At 41.8% G+C, this 22,406-nt stretch overlaps 1 protein-coding gene across 1 annotated transcript in view; it reads left to right on the forward strand.

Annotated features, from left to right (window-relative positions):
* LOC133397281 (transmembrane protein 266-like) overlaps nucleotides 1-8,961 on the forward strand; it is a 60,121-nt gene extending 51,160 nt beyond the window's left edge. The window contains exons 10-11 of the mRNA XM_061667980.1: nucleotides 1,868-1,930; nucleotides 3,377-8,961. Coding sequence (XP_061523964.1) covers nucleotides 1,868-1,930; nucleotides 3,377-3,858 — 545 coding nt within the window. The 3' untranslated portion in view covers nucleotides 3,859-8,961. The remainder of the gene's footprint in view (nucleotides 1-1,867; nucleotides 1,931-3,376) is intronic.
* The last annotated feature ends 13,445 nt before the right edge of the window (nucleotides 8,962-22,406 follow it).

Here is a 22,406-nt window from a genome sequence, read left to right on the forward strand (position 1 = left end):
TCTGAAGTTAAGCACTTTATTTGAACATATAATACTTTCATTTTATTTTCTTGCTCTTATTTTGAAATTCACAGCCCTATTTTTATTTAGTAAATGAGAAAACACAGAGTTGTGCTCATGTTTGATGACCCAGGCACAATTTGTAAGAAAACATGAAGGACTAGGCAAAACACATTTTATTTTATTTTAATGGGATCTAAATTAAACTGTCAAGCATTTCAGAAAATCATTATCATTAAACAAAAAATAACCACAAAGAAAATAGTGATGGTAGTTGTTCAGTCACGCTATTTCACAAATTCTGCCTGAGTATGTAAACCTATGAGCACAATTGTACATATATGCCATCATATGTACCCCTGTCATATTGGAATGAAACTGTAGACTACACCTTTTTCTTAAACTCTAAGTGGCAAACAAGAACGAAAGTGTACAACTTTTTTGTAACCTCTAGGGGGCGGTGGCATATTGGAATGAAAGTGTACAGCTTTTTGCTAACCTCGAGATGGCGGCTTACATTTATAAAATGTGAAAGTCTTTTTCATTTTCTCCTATACCTATGTATAATGCGCACTATTGACCTTTGACAATTTTTTTTGGGGGGGGGGAAATTGCATTATACATGAGATATTACGGTACCTAGAAGTAAAAGCTGGAAAAATTGTCTCATATTCATCTTTTGATATCTATTTCAAAAATTAAGGAATTGGCCTCACTGTTCCAATAATTTTAGAAAGAGTAGCATCTATAGAGATATTGTACACATTTAGATTGGTTAGTGTTCATTGCCCATATAGTCATAACTAAAAGGACATTTCTCGAACTGATAGGAAAACAATGTAATTTCACTATATGATTAGCTCCGGATTGATTGTAATTACTTTGCCAGTGGTGCAGCACCAATACATCAGGTCTCTGAACTACAGTAGAGTGTACAGCTGCGCTAAAAGGACCCAGCATGTCACCTTTCCTCTTCCACACTCAAGTGACAGCTTGATAACTGGGCTGTCTCACAAAAAAAGAGCCGAGAGCCTTTTTGTGTATGCTGGACAGCCAATTCTTTTCAACCTCACCTCACCTCCATCACTCATGTGTTATTAATTGTGCACCGATTGTCTCCGTCTTGTTTTAGTGAGTGCAATGCTTCCTCTCCGGGGGTGGCCCAGGGATTAATATTTTAGAATGAAAAATAAATGAGATTACCCATCAGAGTCTGCAGCAGCATGTCCCGGGGGAAGGGGGCTTGCACTCAAGCGGCTCGCGCTTCGCACTCAGTCAGCAGACAGTGAGCTCAAGACCAATCAAGCGAGCACAAGATCGCCGCCATTCTACCACGCACATCGGCCCCCCAACAAAGAGCTCTCATGCGGGCCCACTTTTGTCAAGCCAAGCCCAGCCTAAAGGGGGGCCCAGTCTATTACCTGGTGCACTATCGGGCTAATGCAGCGCCAATCGGAGCGTGAGCCTTTCAAGCACCTGTGGCCTGGGGCACAAGTCATTTCTGTCAATATTTCCTTGTAAACACTACAGATAGTTTCCATTTGGACTAGTTTGGAGTGTTTACTCTGAAATGGATCAGTACCCGCAAGGGTGTTAAGTCCAATTAAGGCAATTCTCTGCCTGTTTAATTACAGTGTGTGACCCTCATTGAAATACTCCATTGTCAACAGCTATTGGAGTCCATTCCAAGACCTAGACCAGAGTAGAATAATATGTATGTTTTAAACCAAGGACTTCTGTAATGTGGTGGTTTTAATGATTGAACTACAAACAGGCATGAACCATGATGACTCATGGAAGAATGAGAATACAGTATTCTTACTTCAAATAAGACTGTCCTCATTACTTCCTTATTCTTCCAAATCAGATCCAGTTGTACGTGATGACATGAACAACTATATCAGCCAGTACTACAGTGAAGCAAGCGGTGGTGAGTCACTCAGCACTCGCACATCCTTATACAGTACATCCATCTTTAAAAATATGAAGTCTTTAAAAAAAACATGTAGACCCGATCTACTCTGGATGAGAAGCAGAAAGAATAGGATCAACAGTGACATTTTTATTTTAAGTATAAAATGTAGGACAGCAATCACTATATTATCAGTGTTAATTAATGTTTCTTAATAGCTAACGTGATTATTGGCTTCCCATTTGCAAAGTCTTTTAGTGTTTTTTTTTAAAAAAAAACTCTCTCCATCCTGCAAACTTTCCTCATCAAATCTGTAAACACAAGTTATGGCATCTAATAACCTACGTCTTTTATACAGAACTCATTCATAAAGGTCCGTGAATGCAAAGCACGTGCGTGGACTTCATGTTTCGAGCAATAATACACAAATTGCAAATTGTCTTCACTTTTAATAACGTTGAGATATTGTGAGCATTTGTTGTTACCAATCTCCCTTTCAAAATGAACGGAATAATAATTGAATAAACAACGTTTGACTTCTGATTTCAAAAGTAGTTATCCATCAATGTTTTGTGAGGCAATCATGCAGTTATATGGGTTGACAGTTATAACGGACCTCCGAGGGAAACCATAACTTCGAAGTGGCCTGCACCAAAAATGTGTCTGACACCCCTGGATGTGGTTCATTACAAACTTCACAACTGAAAGTAGAAATGGCTATTTTTGTAGAAATTGAATGTGAATGCAGAAAAGCTGACACTGAACTGAAATGTTATTCACAGAATAAATCGCAGTGTAACAAATGTAGAATGTGAGATGTTGAAAAAAAAAAATATTTAAGGAGAGAGGTTCAGTGTGTAATTTCTTCATTAATTTGCAAATTTGCTCATGAATTCTACAAAAAGTAGGATTTTGGGGAATTTTCAAAATTTTGAAGTTAGAAAAATTTGAATCGGTGAGGACATTTTGATTAGAACCAAATTTGTTAAAGTTCTCCATTGATTTGGTAATTTTCTCTTGGAAAACGTGGAAGTGTAGGATTTCTATTTATTTATTGTAGAACATTTTGAAGATAGATTTGAAAAGGTTTGACTCAATTAAGAATTTTTTTTTTTTGTGCGTGAATTTTTACATTTCTCCATTCATTTGAATTGCATTTTTTTTTCTTGTGGAAAATGTGAAATTATGGGAAAAGTACTCTTCAGCATTCACACAATAACATTATGGTCAAATAAAAGTCTCACTTCTTGCGAGGCAGAATTCATGGGACCCAATTCTTTGAGGTTCCAAAGCCCAATATAAGGGGGTAAAAACATGGCATGCGTCAGTCACGCTTACTATGCTGTTTCCTTGACAACTTTGGACAGGTTCCACTGCACCACACAGCAGAAAAAGGACAGGGAGACCTGGCAGAAACTGATTCAACAAGAAGTGATTGTTGTTCTTTTGACCTTTTCCTTAAAGATGGCAGGACTTGTGGCTTAGGGACCCACGTCGTCACCACAGCCGCCATCGACATCCACCTCCCGACCAATCACATCCAGTCCAACACCACTCGTGACCTCAACCTGAACTACAGCTCCCACCGCTGCTGTCACTCTTCCTTCTCAGGCCAGGACCAGAGCACGGTGGTCCAGGAGCTCCTCTCGTCTCTTTCTGAGGACTCCTGCCTCGCTCAGAAGGGCCTGACGGTGGACCCGGTCAACCTTAAGCTCCCCAGTCCCACTGGTTCTGAGAAGGCTAGCCCAGAGCTGGACAACAGAATAAAGGTGTTCAACCACAGGAACCACCAGGAGAGGCGGGCGCTAGGGGGGCGAGGTTGCGTCCTGCTGCAAACCAAGCCGCTCATCCACCTGCAGGGGGGCGCCACCGAGCCCTCACTGGAGGAGAAGTATCGTCTCTTGGGTCCGGCCGACACACCTCTGGGCCACATGTCGGACACATAACACATTTCCATCTGCACAATATGGAAACTTGAACCTCGTGAGAGCAACACTAAACCCCGCTGCACACTGAGCGATGTGTCCAAACCCGGCTGAACTGTTGTGCCGTGTTTTTCGTTTTCATGAATGACCAACAGTTGAATACAAAAACAAACATTTTGCTGAGATTTGAAATTTAAATTGCAGGTGACTGGCGTCGCACCGTTCCAGAACCCTGTCACATCCATTCAAAAATGCCATGTTGTCTCACATGAGCTTTCGTAATAAAAATTACATTTGCATGTTTTAAGTGAGATCGCTGCCGTACCAATACAGTGTATACTGTGTATATATATTTTTTTACAATAAGATTCATAATTTCATTTATTTTTTTTGTCCTGTTCGGCTGTTAGGTCAAGCAGAATGGAAAATCTGTATCCCTTTTATGCCGGAACAATTTTACTGTGTCACAGTGGAGTGTTTAAGCTTCCGCTGTGGTATTATAATTGAGGTTTATTGAGAATCAGACTTGATCAGTCGAACAGAACAAAGTTTCTAGAAGGGAGAGAGAAACAAAGACAAAAGACAAAGCACTAATTGTAAACAGGATGAGAGACGTAAATCATTACATTATCTACAACAATGAAACATTAAATATGAGTGTTGCATGGGGCTGTAGTGCTACGCCCTGTGCGGGAAGGACAGGACAAGATAGAACAGGACAAGGACAGGAGAAGAAGCATGCAGGACAAGGGTCGTGAACCCGGCTGTACAACTGAAGTGTGGTGGCATTAATTATGTAAATTATATAAGTCTACAGGATGAGAGTATAAGTGAGGGGATACGCAAGCGATTTGCATATTCATGAGTTATTTGTCGCAGTAAGTGCTTGACCGCACACCCAATGAACGAGTGCTAGGGGTGTGTGCCTCCGGATACATGCAAGTGAATCGACACCGTTTTACATGCACAAAGACTGACAGAAGTGTCCTGTAATTGCTGTGGCCGCACCGCGGAGGCTGAGGACCCCACCCAATCAATCGAGGGGCGGGATCAGGCCCAGGGGTCCACCCGAGAGCAGCCTGGCGGACTTGTCCCACACCGAGGGACCCAGGGAGGTCCGCCGGCCCCACCGTGACGCCCCGACAACTGGCCAACCAGTGGGGGCCGCAGGGACCCAATTCCACCACCCACCGCCCCACACGTAATTAATTGAATTTCATTTCATATGTAGCCTTGCTTTGACTAAAAGGCAAAGCAAGGATAGTCTCTGTTGCTGAAATAGATGAGTGCAGTCAATGCAACGTTTTCACTGCCCGCTCGCCATCTCGCCAATGGCGAATTGAAACAGGATGTGGCGATGTCACTATTTCCCATGTTAGCCACGCTAATTGAATCAAACTCGCTCTTGTCAAAAGCCCTGCGTGATAAAAGTCAGTGAGTGCGCTCATTCTGGAGTGTGTGAACCGTATTAGTGGTTTAGTCCCCCCCCTTTTTGTAAAATGCTGCAATCCACCGTCCATCCGCTGCTGGCTCAGCAGACAGGCTCACTGGCTTTCCCAGATGCGGGGGAGCGGCGCTTCAGGGAAGAGAAGACCCCCATACTGCTTGCCGCCAAATTTAAGCACATTACCGCGACGTACGTTTGAAGTGTCGATGGTCAATGTGTCCTGCAATACACATTAGTTCTCGCAGCGAGCTAGCTTTCTTTTTTATCAATGCACGAGGCGCTAAGCGTCATCGTCACTGGCTCGGCCCAGGGCCGCAGCTAGTCATTTGGGGGCCCAAGGCAAGCACAGTCACGGAGCCCCCCCACATTCACATTAACTGAAGTATTGTACTTTAGATCAATTTTGACAAAAGGTGAGTTATTCAATTTAGACCACATTGTCCTGCTTTTGAAATCGGTTACAAATATCTGACAGCTTAAGTTAGCCTAATATTTACCACCAAAGATTTTGAATCAGAATTTTTATCTTCAACTAAAAAATTTGAATTTTAACAAAGTCTCATTTCATGAGCGACAGTCATTAAGATGCTTGAGGATCATTACAAAAAAAACACGTGAATTATATCAACACTTTAACTGTAACTGCTCAGAACTTTAATCAAAATTTAAAAGTTAAATATTTCAACCGCTTTTGTACTTGCATCTTGCCGATGAAAAGTGTCACTCCACTTTATCTCTATACTCGGCTGACACTGTCAGCAGTGCTACTGCTACTGGCAAGAACATCATTATATGACATGTTTACAAGGCATGAAGTTAAATCAATCAGTCAGTCTTTTGCTGTGATGGAAGGTTTTTAAAAGATTTGTTGTTCATATGAATTCATCACAACATTCAGGCCTGGCCTACAGGAAAACGTGATTATTATTATTTTTTTAATTTCTTTATTTTTTTGGTCTGTAGTGGCTGTAGCCAATGTTGTGTTGGTCATACTATAGAATGAGTTCTAGTTTTTAGTTAAAAAATAAAATAAAATGCTGAAGATATCAAACTTTCCCCAAAAATTCACATGCTAAATCGCAATTGCAATATTTGTAAAAGAAACAAAAAATTGCAATTAGAGTATTTTCCCAAATCGTCCCGGCATAGTCCTGTTTGATGATTACGTAGTTTTAATTGGGCTCACATCATTAAAAGCTTATTGACTTCCCAATGATGAGGACTGGCTAAGATGTGTCAAAGGTTTAGCCATTTAAAGACGTGATGTTGTGGCCGGCGACATACAGTACAAGTGTGGCGGAGAGATTTTTATCCTGTTTAGCCACATTGGCTAAGAATTTCTCCTTGGCTAAGAACTCTCTCCTTTAGTTCTCGCCCATTTTCTCTCTCTGCGTTATCATAATTTGTATCGCTACAGTGGTCAGGGCAATCCGCTTCTTCCTTGACAATCTTACCTTGTTGTTTGTGGTTCAATAAAAAAAAAAAAAAATAATAATAATAATAATACCTATGCGGCGGCTTAGAACATTGCTTTCCGAGAAGAACGCATGCAAAGTTATGTAAGCGCGGGTCAATGGCCTGGTGTTCGGGTGCGAGTCGTGGGTTTTGTTTTTTTCGCGGTTGTCCAGTTCAGACGCATTCGGCCGCGTCGCTCAGTATGTGGCGGACCTAATCATCCACAAGTTGATCCGTCTTCGGAGAGGACCTATCAGAATCTTTTCCCAGATCTCCAACATTCCCTGGTTCTTCATGATGGATGTGAGGAGGAGGAGTGATGCCCGCGTATAGCACAACAAATACAACAAACCCCATCGAGGTGGACTTCAGGGATGGGCATAAGATTAGGTTTTGATAAAATTGAGGAAAAATGGAGTGCGCTACTTGACTGGTTCATTCTCAATTAGTTTGCTGTTGAAAGGATAACAACAACTCACACCAGGCGATTCGAACTGTGCCTGACTTCAGGGCGATTCCCCCAAACCCCAAGTGACACCGCTGGCCAGTCACACTTCTCTCAGTTTTGACCCGTTCCACAGTGCCGTCACTTCATTGTACCACATTAGATTATGGGAAAAACTCCTGATTGAATTCATTATTTCTACTGGTTCTGTTGTGCAAGCTCGCTGTTATTCTGAATAACTGGTGAGAGGAGCATTGATGATATGACACGTACATTGCCCATTTTCCTGTGCCTGATTTTTTTAATTACTTGGTGGGTTATTTTGAGTCATTGTTTATTTCTATTGTGCAAGGTGACAATTGCTGTTATTAACTGGAGAGAGGAGCGATCACAATCATAAAACTTAGATTCCCCAACGTAGACGTGCCGATACGTGACAGAACGTGCAGTGGACTTATTTTTTCCCTTTGTGGATTATATCTAGTCAACTACTTTAGTTCTTATGTACATGGTAGACGCTATCATGAATAACCTGCGAGAGGAGCGATTGAGTTAATCATGGGCTGTGTACCGCACTATTGACCTTTTTTTTGACTTTGTGGATTATTTCTAGTCATATTTATTTCTATGAAACAAGATGGGGATTATTATTAATAATTGGTGAGAGGAGCGGTCACATTAATTATGACGAGTACATTGTGCGCTGTAGACGTTTTGACCGTGTGGATTATTTTTAGTCGTGTTTATTTCTATTGTGCAAGGTAACAATTATCATGAAAGACCTGCGAGAGTATATGACGCGCGCTCGTGCCCTCTGAGTGACCGAACACGTTTTTTTACTCAGTGCATTATTTCAAGTCATTCTGTTGATTTCTATTGTGCGCTGTGGCAGTGATCATGACTAATTGGCAATTGCATTACAGCAATCGCAAGACATGCCTGTCTTGCGGGTATAGACTTTTTGGACTGGGGATTATTTGTAGTTCTGTTTATTTCTGTTGTGCATTGTGGTGCTTATCATGACTGAATAATAATTAATAATACTGGAATTAGGACTTCAGGGGTCAAGCGGGTACATGCACGGTTCGAATAGCCCTGTGTGAGTACATCCGAAGGTTTAAATCTACACAGACCTTTTCCCCGGGCAGCATTATTCTACTACTACAAGAATACTTATAGATTAGATATTATATTGAATTGATAATGCATTTTCCCCATAGTGGACTTGAATGTGTTACTGAACACATCCTTGATCAGGAATCGTCACTTTGAACGGCTCTTAAAGGCACTGAACTTTGTACCAATCCAAACCAGCAAAGGGGCCGTTTAAGCCTTCAACGGACCTCATTGGTCATTATTCCAAACAAACAAAGATGCTCTTCCTCCAACTTCGAATTTCCAACGGTTAAAAAGAGAGGCTTTTTTTCAATAGCATTTGGTTTGTTTTTTATTTCGATGATCAATTTTGATCTACCATGCGCTTAATGTCCTAAAGGAGACACAGGGTACATGACTGGATTCATTAACAAAGGACTTTTTTGTATCATTTATGAACCATGACACGATTTTTACGTACAGTACACTTTCTTGTTGTTGTTGAATTAAAAAAGTAATTGGGCGAAATGTTTGATTGGAGTCAACAGTTAGTACGTTTTTAAGTGAGACTAATTTTTGATCAAATGGGAGTGTTTGTAGCATGATCCTTGAAAATGGTGAGCAAATTCTTTTGCACTTTAACGTTTACAGACACTTTTGTAAACTTGATATACTTCGGGATGACAGGGGTGGAGGTTGGAGGGGAGGGGGGGGGGGGGGTGGATATCATTGCCAATACAGGTGTTGTCATTTCATGAAAAATAGCAACAATAAACCATTAGTTTACCTTACCTGCTCTCTGTTTAATGACTATCATTGAAGTGTTTCAGATGTAAACTGCTGTGTTGGAATATGAATTAAAGCAACAGGATGTAATGTTTTGATCGAATGTAATGATTTTTACCTTTAAATACCCTCAGAATAATGAGGGCTTTACACTTATTGTTTTATTACTAATAAGAGCATCTCTGCTGCTATGGCGACCCCCTGATAATCTACTTTAGTGGTCTGTAATACTGTCGGATTTCAAGCCAGGGTTAAGGTTTCAAAGTAGGGCTTCAAGCCAGGGTTGGAGTGTCAAATTATGGTTCCAAATTTGGGTCTGATAGAAGATGCTCCAAGCCATTAAAATTAGGGTTTCAAGCCCTAGTTAATGTTTTAAACAAGGGTTATCCTTACAAAGTAGAGTTTCAAACCAGCGTTAAGGTTTCAAAGTAGGATTTCATCCTGGTCACTAGCATTGACGCTAACATTTCTGTTCAGAATTAGGGTGCAAAGATTGAATATTATGCATCTTTATTTCTACTCTTTTACACACTAATGGCTCCTTTAAAATGTTTCATTTCAGATCAAACTCTCTGCAGTTGAGTAAATAAATGTCCCTGACCACAATTTGAGGGATAGAAATACGGTATTCGTAGTTACAATTTCAAAGAGATTACAATAGAGGGAGCCAAGGAGCAAGATGTATTTCTGGTTGTTACTGCAGCTTTATCTTCCATGTTCATTGTCACTATGACGATCACATAGTTGATTAACATCAGCTCCTCCATTTGAATGCACTTTTAACAAATATCAATTATTCATTATTCATTTGAAGATGAGATCTGTCCTAACAAGCGCTAATTGGCCGACTCATTGCGCCCGTGTAGCAAGAATACTCCTAATTAGCGCCTCCTATCATTAATTCACAAGAGAAACTGCTGCAGCGATTTGCTGCTTGTCAGATGTTTACAAGTATCCAGAGAATCTTTTCATCATCAATCCACATGCTGTAATTAGGACAGCAAACGCTTCAACTGTTCCCACTGGTGAAGAGTGAGCTATTTGGGAAAAAAAAAAGGCCATGGTTAGGGTTTCAAAGTAGGGTTACAAGACAGCGTTATGCTATGAAAGTAGGTTTTTTTTTTTTTAAGGGTTTGAGTTTTAAGACAGGGGTTTCCTTTAAACAAAATTAGGGCTTTAAGCCAGTCTTGGGTTTCAAAGTTTTGGCTTCGAGGCAGCATTAGGGTTTCGAGTTGGGATTTAGGAACGACTTCTATTTTCCAACTAACAATTATATCCCGTAACTGCCCAAATACTCATACAAAAACATCTATCGTGAAACAAATTGCAATTGGGCCTCATGCGTGTCACTATAGAAATACATTTGAGCATTTATTTTAAATGTTTGATATCCATCTTAAGGTCCATGTACTAGTATGCTCTCACTTGTAAGACAATCCAGTGCTTTAATAGAACAACGGTTTTACCAGTAAAGTTCTTTTCATTACTTGTACCACTTTTGGCCTACCAGTACGAACTTAAGGTGAAGTCAAAGATATTGAATAAATGCTCAAAAGACTTTATATCCCGTTTGAGCATGTATTTCTTATCGTTGATAGTGAAAAAAAAAATGCTCAAATGGTTTTTCATATGGCACACAGCATTTTTAACTAAGTGATGTGACGCTCTCTCTTTGTCGCCTCAGCAAGGCCCTTTCCAGTAGTGAACTCCGACCTGCGATGTCACACGCAGGCTAAGGTTCATGTGAACAATTCCCACCGAGGCAATTTGTCAATACGTATGAGAGGCCAGCGTGAGAGCCGAGCGCCCGTGTGTGACAGATCGCCGACGCCGGGATTGAAAATCGCTTTAGGGACGCGGAGGGCGGCGCTCGCTGTCACGCCGATGCTCAGCTAAGGAAATGAACAGTGACCATTTGGCGCTTCATTATCGACATGTTTTAATAATGGCACACAGGGAGTCACTTTAGCCGCATTAACATTACATGATCATTCTTTGCATTCTCCTTAATGAAAAGGAGATGGGATCTCTTCAAGAGAGTTGATGCGAGACTTGATTTCTTACTTTCGAACTCATAAACATTTTAAAATAATGCTAACCATAATCAAATTAAAATAATGTCCTCCAAATTATATATTAAATATATTGTATACACATGTCTTTCTGTATTTAAGTAGATTTTCATAAGGGGTCAAAGTAATATACAATACAAACAAAATCCATTCATCCATTTTCTGAGCCGCTTCCCTTCACTCGGGTCGCGGGCGCGCCGGAGCCTATCCCGGCTGTCATTGGGCAGGAGGCGGGGTACACCCTGAACTGGTTGCCAGCCAATCGCAGGGCACATATAAACAAACAACCATTCGCACTCACAGTTACACCTACGGGCAATTTAGAGTTGTCAATTAATCTACCATGCATGTTTTTGGGATATGGGAGAATCGTTCGCCGTGCCGCCTACAAAAAAAAAATAAAAATTAAAAATGTATTTAAAAATTTGAATAATCAATATTATCTGAACATCAACTCAAAATAATACAAATAATTTAAATGGATCCCTCTGATAATATTTTTGTAATTCTATACAAATATGGTAAGAAAAAGGCAAAAAGACTGATTTAGGGTAAAAGAAATTATTTTAGCATGTGCCAGCTAGAGAATCCCATATTTTGGACCTTTAATGTAGAGAGCTGTCTTATTTATGCATGCAAATATGGAATTAAAAAGTCATAATGGTCCAGTACACAAATACCAACAATAAGAAAAGGACTAGATTACTTAAAAAAAAAAATACTACAATTCCTCACATATTAAAAGCAGATTTATCCACAAATAAATTATAATATTTAATTCAAACAATATCTGTATAACATGTATTACAATGAATGCAAACATGTTTCTGTACATGTCAGCTTTACAGATGCCATCTATGCCCTACAGGCAGTGTGTGTTGTGGTAAAGATGTCTCCAGCAGAGCAGAGTGTCTGTGAACGTAAACATTCCCATCATGTGATTGGAGTGTGAGTGCACGGTGGAGATTTTTGGAGGGTGCGTGGCGCTAAACAGCTGGGTGTGTGCGTTTGAGAGAGACAAGAAATGAAAAGTCTCATTGAGAACAAACTGAGTGACAGATTGAGAACACGTCTCACACATACACATGGCAAAGATGGAGGGAAAAAAAATACAAATAAATTATACATGGTGCTTTAAAAAGCTTCTCAGGTTCTCCTTTTGCAGACATACTTCTTAAGTGCACGCCGCTCCCAACAAGTGTGCGAGGAATCCACTCAGGAGACTGTTGTCATGGCGACATCACTGTTGTTTTGTTTTTTGGGGATACTTGCGATGCCTCTTAGGTTAAAAAGTGGGTCAGTGATAGGAAAAAGAAGAATTGTAAATAGTGAGTAACCAGCCCTTGGAGGGTATACTATTAATTATTCAATTAGCTGTTGAAATTGAGCATAATAATGTTAATTTGACCGTTCTGCATCAGGTAGTTTTCATACCTTTATTATTAAATGTGTCAAATCAAATCAACTTTGACTCCAGAAGAAGAAATACAACAAAACAAAGATTGTTGTTGTTGTTGTCACACGTGCCATGTCATGTGATAAACATGAGCACACGCACTCCTGGGAGCGCGATTAAATGATCTCCTTGACATTAATTCAGCGATCCAACGGGGAAGCGTGTACTTTACGCTTGGCTAGAGATGCGATGGCTAAATTAGCAACCGTTTTTGGAGTGAAAAGCACAGAAACTCTTTGGGGAAATTGTCATCCGTCGGATTTTGTGTCCCCCCCCCCCCCCCCCACTTCTATCGGCGGTGATCTACATATTCATATTCAATAAACACGCTTACTTACATGAATATACAATGGGCATGTTTGGAAAACGTTGAGGAAATTGAATGAGCGCGCACCTCCACACGCTCATTTATTTCAAGCAGCGGTGAGGAATCGTTGGAAGGGTTGCTCCACGACTCCCCGTAAAGGTGTGAAGTGTCATCACCTGACGTAAACAAACACTGAAAAACAAGAAACAAGTAATGTTGGCATCAGGGGCGAGTTTAGGTCGAGTACTTTGGGTGGGCTGAGCCCATGACCTAATTTTGGAAAAGTACCCTTCTGAAATTTGATTAAAACCTTTTAGACTTTGAAAAAGACCATTTGGTGGATGACTCAAAATATTATTACTATTATTGCTTCATCTATTTATCTATTTATTCAACACATTATAAAAGTCTGATTTATTGTCAGAATAGCACAGACAGTATCAGTAACAGTATCAATACAATATGAGTATTTCATCACAGAGGAAAGGAATATTAAAAATATTTTGGCTAGTCTCTAGCTCTATTAAAGAAGAAATATGTTGTTTATAAGGTCACCTTTTGATTTGACTAATAAACAACAATTTTGTAAATGTAGTATATACAGTATAACAACAACACAAAAAAGAGACTAAGGCAAACTCAAAATCATGCAATAATGTCTATAATAATGTATTATTATTATTATTTTACAGTCTCACCTGCACCTGGGAACTTTAAAAAAAAAAAAAAAAAAAAAAAAATATATATATATATATATATAAATAAATAAATAAAGTGCATGATCATCTATTGAAAAGCAGACATTTTCAAACAATGTTTCATAAGGTGTCCTGTACGGTGGCCTGGAAGTGCAAAACAATATAACAAATTGTGAAACACTTTTACATTTCAGCCAAAAGACTATTAGATTTCAGAAAATGGAACGTTCCCTTTCCGGGTGTTTCGTCTTTTGAAATTTGTTTCGTCTTTTGTTAATGTGTTTTCTGAAATGTAAAAGTGTTTTGTTTTTTGTTCATTTGTTTTCTGAAATGTAAAAGTGTTTTGGCTTTTGTTCATTTGTTTTCGGAAATGTAAAAGTGTTTCACAATTTGTCATATTGTTTTGCACTTGGTCACTGATGGTGTAGTGGTACACTCGCCTGACTTTGGTGCAGGCAGCGTGAGTTCAGTTCCCACCCAGTGACGGTGTGAATGTGAGTGCGAATGGTTGTCCGTGTCTATATGTGCCCTGTGACAGACTGGCGACCAGTTCAGGGTGTAGTCCGCCTTTCGCCCGAAGTCAGCTGGGATAGGCTCCAGCGTCCCGCGACCCTAACCTGGATAAGCGGTGTTGAAAATGGAAATGGATGTTTTCCACTTCCAGGCCACCGTAGTCCTGTCATAAACTATCATTTAACGAGATTTAGCACATGTAGTTATGGCAATGAAAGCGACCTGATACTGCCAGTGTTTGTTTTAAAACTGAAAATAAACACCCACCAAATAAATAAATAAGAAAGGAAACAAAAATAAGACTCAGCACCTTGTTTTTAGACAATTTTCACTTGTTTCAAGCAAATCTTTACTTTAAATAAGTAGACAAAAAGTTTGCCAGGGTAGTAAGTTTTTGTTTTTTTTAACACTCCACTGGAATTGTTTTTATTTTTTACGTGCTGTGTCTTATTTTAATTAGTTTTGACTCGAAATACAATATTCTTGGTAAAATGTTGATGCTCTTGAAAAAAATCAAACGACAACAAAAACACCACGTCTGAAAACCCCCTATCTTGGCATAAGAAACTTCACAGAGACATTTCATATCGTATCAGATGCAGTGGGCAAAAACTCTTTACTTTTCAATTAGCTAGCAATAATTAGCTTATTAGCTAATAGCTACGCAGTACGCTCCATTACAAGCCCCTGCCGAGTCAGTGCTGACACATAACATACAGAAGCATCGCCGTGTGGTCAATTGTCATTTCATAGATTGTGTCAGGGTCGTAAATCACGCATTACCTGGTCATTAGCGTTAACGCAGCTGGAAATGTGTGTAGCTGTTCTGTCCGTAGATATGGAGACTATACGTGCTGTCGCAGCCCGGCTAATCGACGTGCTTAGGTGGCGGCCATGTTGGAAAGATCGATGTTCCCTTCATAGGCAAAGCATGGACATTGAAATTAAGCCTTAACTTTCTCATTTCCCAACTGATTTTCACGTGGTTTACTTTTTAAATTCAATTAAATTCTAAAAAATAAAATACATTAAAAAAAACTAAAATGTGTGTTTTGTTCCCCTCCCGAAAAATTAGTTTGAGGACAAATCATAAGGTGGGCTGAGACAGGTTTTGGGTGGGCTTGAGCCCACCTAAAATAGGACTGGCCTCGCCACTGGTTAGCATTGAAGATTACACTGACAAATTAGGTTTTTAAGCCAGGGTACGGTTTCAAATTTGAGGTTCAAGCCTGGGTTAGTGTTTTAAATAAGGTTTAGGTTTTCAAAGGAGGGTCTCAAGTCACGGTTAGGGTATCAAATTAAGGTTTCAAGCCTGTCTTACGGTTTTATACAAAAGTTAGGGGTTTCAAAGTAGGGTTTCAAGCAAGGGTTCATGTTTAAAATTAAGGTTTCAAATTAGGATTTCAAGTATGGGTTATTTTTTTTAACTCGGGTTAGGGCTTTGAACAAGAGACAAAGAAGTGTCACCACTACTCTCAGTGCTTCAGTAAGCCACAATAATATTAGTTGATTTTTGCAGAGGATCGAGAACATATGCATGATATTGTCTGTCTCCATGTGTTGCGTCACCATTCCTGTGTAAATACCATTGCTTAAAAGGTTATAACAAAGCGACTATCAATGCTATTTGTTAGCTGGTCTAGTTTTCCATTACGTTTTAGTTAGTGGGGGCATTCCTGGCAAAACTGTTTGCTTGCTTAATTCTCTTTGTTCTATGTTTCGTCTGACAGTAAACTTCAACTGGGAGTGACATAAAACATCTTGAAGCCTTTTTTTTTTTTTTTTTTTTTTTTTTTTGTGTGAAGACTCGTTACTATCTGCCAAACTTCTGCTTATTTGGAAGTGAGTTTGAGTTGAGTTCACAGCCACCAAAAAAAAACACACAAGGAGACAAAGTCCTTGTGTGTGTTTTTTTTGGACATACTTGGCAAATAAACATGATGCTGACCATACAGCACTTTGTATCACAAGTTTCTGCTCACAAACCCAAGCAAAGAATTGTCGAAAAACTCATAAGTCAGGCCAAACGTATCTCAAAGCTTTTTTTTTTTTTTTTTTTTTTTTTTTACACTTGTATGAAAGTGATTAATGCTATTATTTGGATTAAATTAAAACATTGCCTGTACAGCAAATGTTCTATGTTGGTGACTGTTACAGATACATTTTCATTATTTTCATTTTTCATTATTTTCTATGGGGGAAAATTATTTTGAGATTTGCACAATATGGATTTGTACTGTAGAGTTTCTATTGTAGTTAATGTCATCTTGTGGTTCACGTTTAACATTCACAGTGAAATTGTTGATTTCCTCCAAATTCCATTACACTTCTCATTGTCCGAAATCTGAACTGTCCGATTTCCCAGTTTTTCAAATGCAACATTATTCTCTTCAGCAACTTTGACATGTTAGTTTGATAGATTGTACTCAGGCTAACCTAAAATCTTAGTAGGCTTCAGTTTGTCCACTCCTTTGTGATACAATTTTAGATTTGTGCTGTGCTGAGCTCCGTTTGTCTCGGCCCCAGGCTCAATCAGTGTCCTGTGTCGGTCTCTGGGTGCTGTATATGTGTGTGTGTGTCGGGGTGAAGGGGGCGGGGGGGCTGCAACATTTCCATGCTGCCTCTGGGGAGTCGCATAGCAATTGCTCTCAGCTAAATGCACTCACATATGAATATTTCAGTACAATTTAATGTTGCAGCTACAGCCCCACTGGAGCAGAGCATCAATTTGTGAACACAGTTCTGCTGGAGTTAAAAGCTGGGCCAGATAATACACTATGAAAGCCACTGTCAGTCCAAAGGGACGCACACACACACGTAAAAAAGAACAGCACTTCACTTGGTCAACAGAATACAAACTGCTTTAAAGTTATTTTTGGGGGAAAGTGGGAGCGGGCAGCTGATATTTGGGAGAGATGTGGTGGGAGGGGGGGGGGTCAATTTGCAAAGCTTGGACAGTTTTCCCAGAGCTCTGGCTGCTTTCCATTTGCTCTCCACGCACACACACTTGCACACATTTTTAGGCACACAGCTGGTGGAGGGAGAAGGTCCATCGCACACCTGCTGTCTTGTTAATAAAATACCCCAAAGTGATGCTCACATGTCTTCTTTTACACAGCCACGCTCCCTTCAGGTGTGAGAACATGAGTGTGCGACAAAAGACACACTACGTGACACTTCACTTCGACTTCAGTATAAGCCACCACCAAAAAAAAAAAAAAAAAAAGCACAGACGCCATTCCATTTATCAATGTCTATTAACGTCTCGTGACTTTCATAAATTGCTTTATTTTCATTGTATAATTATGGGTCATTCACAATTAGGCAGCATGGTGGACGAGTGGTTACCACATTTGCCGCAAAGTTGAGGTTTGGGTCCGAAATCGGGCTCGGGCCTTCCTATGTGGAGTTTGCATGTTCTCCCCATGCTTGGTGGTCTCTGGGTACTCCGGCTTCCTACCACATAGCTAAAGATTTACTTTTTATTTTTTTTAGATACTTTGTTCCACTATTGACAACTCTCCGATCCCGAACTACCATTCCAACCCCGATGACTTAGTAGTACATTACAATAATGGTTTATACCACTTTCTCAATTCTCTCGCTCCTGTGAAAACTCCTTCTGTTTCCTTTTCCACAACAGCACCCTGGGACCCCTGAGCTTTGGACCACAAAAGCCAAAGGTCGACAACTGGAGTGTCTTTGTTTAAAAAAAAAAAAGGGTCTCCCTCTCCATAAATAATAATAATAATAATGCATACCACTTGTATAGTGCTTTTCAAGGCACTCAAAGACCCTTTACAGTTGCGCACATTATTCATTCACTGTACAGTCACACCCTGATGGTGGTAACCTATTTGTGTAGCCACAGCTGCACTGGGGAAGTCTAACGGAAGTGTGGCTGCCATTCTGCATCTATGGCCACCAACAACCATCAAACCACATTCATTAGTAGACGATGTGGGTTAAACGTCTTGCCCGGGGATACGACGACGACATGTTCTCGGATATGAACTGTCAACCCTGTGGTTTCAGGGAGTACACTTACCCTCTGCACCACACTGCCCCAAATAAATATGTACAAGGCTCATATTCTGCAGTATAGGACATTCAATACTATTACCAAATCACAATATCACTCTTATCTTATAACCTCTAACAGAGGAAATACCAAAACACTATTCTCCCCGTTCAACAAAGGTTTCCAGCCTCCTGACTCCTACCTCCCCACTTCTACTCACTTAACTCTTGACTCTGTAATGCAATTCTTTAATGACAAAATTAGCAATATCCATCAGCAATTATGTTCATATTCAACATCTTCTCCCTCACCAGAAGCTTTTCCATTCCATCAGCCTTTTTTCTGCTTACTGCAAGTGCCTGATCGTCCTACAATTTCTGACATCATCCGTAAATCCAAACCATCTGCATGTCAGCTTGATCCCCTCCCCACAACCCTCGTCAAATCATGTCTTTCCCCTCTGCTCCCTCTCAAAACTGCCATTATCCATTCTTCCCTGACCTCTGGTACCATCCCTTCCTTATTTGAAATTGCAGCCACCACTGCTATCCTATAAAAAAAGGCTCAGATTCCAGCAGTTTCAGTAACTTTTACTATATTTTCATTTTACCTTTCATCTCCAAGATTCTAGAAAAAAATATTTCCTATCAACTTCACTCCCACCTAACCCTTAACAGTCTCTATGAGCCCTTCCAGTCTGGCTTCCGTCCCCGCCACAGCACAGAGACGGCGCTTCTAAAAATAACAACCAACCTCCTCATTGCTGCTGATTCCAGTCTTTTTTCATCCTCATCCTACTTGACTTGAGCGCAGTGTTCGATACCATATCACATCCCATCCTCCTCAATGGACTCTCCGCCATTGGCATCTCACATACACCCCACTGGTTTATCTCTCATACCGCTCTCAGTTCATTCAGCTCAAATCTTTAAACTAGGATTCCTCCCCAGTTACCGCAGGTGCTCCCCAGGGCTCTGTCTTTGGGCCTCTGTTATTCATCATAATCAGAATCATCTTTATTTGCCAAGTATGTCCAAAAAACACACAAGGAATTTGTCTCCGGTAGTTGGAGCCGCTCTAGTGCGACAACAGACAGTCAATTGACAGAGAACACTTTTGAGACATAAAGACATTGACAAAAAAAAACAGTAACTGAGCAATAAAGGGTTGCTCGTTATCTGGTAATGCCGGTACATTTTTTTAAATTTTAAATTTTTATTTTTTTTACAATTGTACAAAAAGATACAGAGTCCTCTAGTACTTAGAGCAGTTCGAAAAACTAATATTGCAATAGTCCGGTGCAATGACCATTGTGCAAAGGGCGCCAAGATTTCAAGCGAGCAGTGCGATAATCTGGGACAATGTTGATTGTGCAAATGTTGCAAATACTCCTCAATCAGTGTGCAAATGGAGCAGATGCTACTCTGGCATGAGTGGCCAGTATTGGGCAACAACAGATATGCAAATAGTGCAGCATGGCGAGACTACTACAGTGAGTGCACGAGTAATGTAAAATTGGCCCCACAGAAAAGTCAAAAAATTGCCAGCATGTTGTAATGGAATTTGTAGGTTAGGTCTTTAAGAAGCAATATTTTCTGCAAATTTAATATTCTTTTCCACTGATTCACAGTTGACAACCTGCTCTACATTTCTTGTCACCCAAGCTCAACACTTCCTCCTTCTCTTCATGTCCACCAGGAATTAAATTCTTAGTTCCAATTTCCTGAAACTCAATAGCAATAAAACCAAAATTCTTCTCATAAAACGACCCTATCCAAAGTTGATAGCTTCGCCTTGACGACTGACAATTCCTCGGTCTCCCCTTCTCTCCAGGTTCACTCTGGGTGTCATCCTCAACAGCTCACACTCATTTCATTCTCACATAAAGTAGTCATCACACCTTCACCTCAGCAACACTCCTTTTTGCTGCCCCTGATCCTCCTCCTGTATTCAGTTTACCCGATCAGAACCCGAGCGGTGTTCTGTTATTGGACTTCTGTGCTCATCACGGCTTGTCCATAACAAACACCATGTTCAAGCACAAGGGTGTCCACACTTGCACTTGGCACCAGGACACCCTACGTCGCAGTTCGATGATCAACTTTGTGGTCGTGTCATCGGACTTGCGGCCGCATGTCTTGGACACTCAGGTGAAGAGAGGGGCGGAGCTGTCAACTGATCACCACCTGGTGGTGAGTTGGCTCCGATGGTGGGGGAAGATGCCGGTCCGACGTGGCAGGCCCAAACGTATTGTGAGGGTCTGCAGGGAACGTCTGGCAGAATACCCTGTCAGAAGGAGTTTCAACTCCCACCTCCGACAGAACTTTGCTCATGTTCCGGGGGAGGCGGGGGACATCGAGTCCGAGTGGACCATGTTCCGCCCATCCATTGCTGAGGCGGCCGACCGCAGCTGTGGCCGTAAGGTGGTCGGTGCCTGTTGTGGCGGCAATCCCGAACCCGTTGGTGAGGATGCCGTCAAGCTGAAGAAGGAGTCCTATCAGGCTTTTTTGGCCGGTGGGACTCGTGGGGCAACTGATGGGTAACTGCTGGCCAAGCGGAATGCAGCTTTGGTGGTTGCTGAAGCAAAAACTCGGGTATGGGAGGAGTTTGGTGAGGCCATGGAGAAAGACTTCCGGACGGCTTCGAGGAAATTCTGGTCCACCATCCGACGTCTCAGGAGGGGGAAGTAGTGCACCACCAACATTGTGTATAGTGGGGATGGGGCGCTGCTGACCTCGACTTGGGACGTTGTGAGTCGGTGAGGAGAATACTTCGAAGACCTCCTCAATTCCACCAACAAGCCTTCCCATGAGGAAGCAGAGTGTGGGTTCTCTGAGGCGGGCTCTCCTATCTTTGCGGTTGAAGTCACTGAGGTGGTTAAAAAACTCATCGATGGCAAGGCTCTGGGGGTGGATGAGATTCGCCCGGAGTTCCTAAAGGCTCTGGATGTTGTGGGGCTGTCCTGGTTGACACGCCTATGCAACATCGCGTGGACATCGGGGACAGTGCCTCTGGATTGGCAGACTGGGGTGGTGGTCCCCCTTTTTAAGAAGGGGGACCGGAGGGTGTGTTCCAACTACAGGGGGATCACACTCCTCAGCCTCCCTGGTCTCTGCTGGAGAGGAGGGACCGTCGGGAAGTCGAATCTCAGATTCAGGAGGAGCAGTGTGGTTTTCGTCCTGGCCGTGGAACAGTGGACCAGCTCTACACCCTCGGCAGGGTCCTCGAGGGTGCATGGGAGTTCGCCCATCCAGTCTACATGTGTTTTGTGGACTTGGAGAAGGTGTTCGACCGTGTCCCTCGGGGAGTCCTGTGGAGGGTGCTTCGGGAGTATGGGGTGGCCTCAGTATTGCATCTCTGCTTTTTGCAGATGATGTAGTTTTGTTGGCTTCATCAAGCCGTGATCTCCAACTCTCACTGGAGCAGTTTGCAGTTGAGTGTGATGTGGCTGGGATGAGAATCAGCACCTCCAAATCTGAGACCGTGGTCCTCAGTCGGAAAAGGGTGGCGTGCCCTCTCCAGGTCGGGGATGAGATCCTGCCCCAAGTGGAGGAGTTCAAGTATCTTGGGGTCTTGTTCACGAGTGAGGGAAGAAATGGAACGGTAGATCGACAGGCGGATCGGTGCAGCGTCTGCAGTGATGCGAACTTTGTATCGGTTCGTTGAGGTAACGAAGGAGCTAAGACGAAAGGCGAGGCTCTCAATTTACCGGTGGATCTACGTGCCTACCCTCACCTATGGTCACGAGCTGTGGGTCGGACCAATAGAAACAAGATCCCGTATACAAGCGGCCGAAATGATTTTCCTGCGCAGGGTGTCCGGGCTCTCCCTTAGAGATAGGGTGAGAAGCTCGGTCATCCGGGAGGATCTCAGAGTAGAGTCGCTGCTCCTCCACATCGAGAGGAGCCAGATGAGGTGGCTGGGGCATCTGATTCGGATGCCTCCCGGACGCCTCCCTGGTGAGGTGTTCCGGGCGCGTCCCACCGGGAGGAGACCCCGGGGACGACCCAGGACACGCTGGAGAGACTATGTCTTTCGACTGGCCTGGGAACGCCTCGGGATCCCCCCTGAAGAGCTGGATGAAGTGGCTGGGGAGAGGGAAGTCTGGGCATCCCTGCTAAAGCCACAGCCCCCGCGAGCTGACCTCGGATAAGCGGTAGAAAATGGATGGATGGAAACCTCACCTGTTTAAGATTGCTTACTCTCTATCCTGAAGCTAAAATTCTCGTGCTCTCTATGTGTATCTATACTGTATAGTTATATATTGTGTGCAC

Source organism: Phycodurus eques, chromosome 2, assembly GCF_024500275.1.
Source record: "Phycodurus eques isolate BA_2022a chromosome 2, UOR_Pequ_1.1, whole genome shotgun sequence".
NCBI classification, from domain to species: domain Eukaryota; kingdom Metazoa; phylum Chordata; class Actinopteri; order Syngnathiformes; family Syngnathidae; genus Phycodurus; species Phycodurus eques.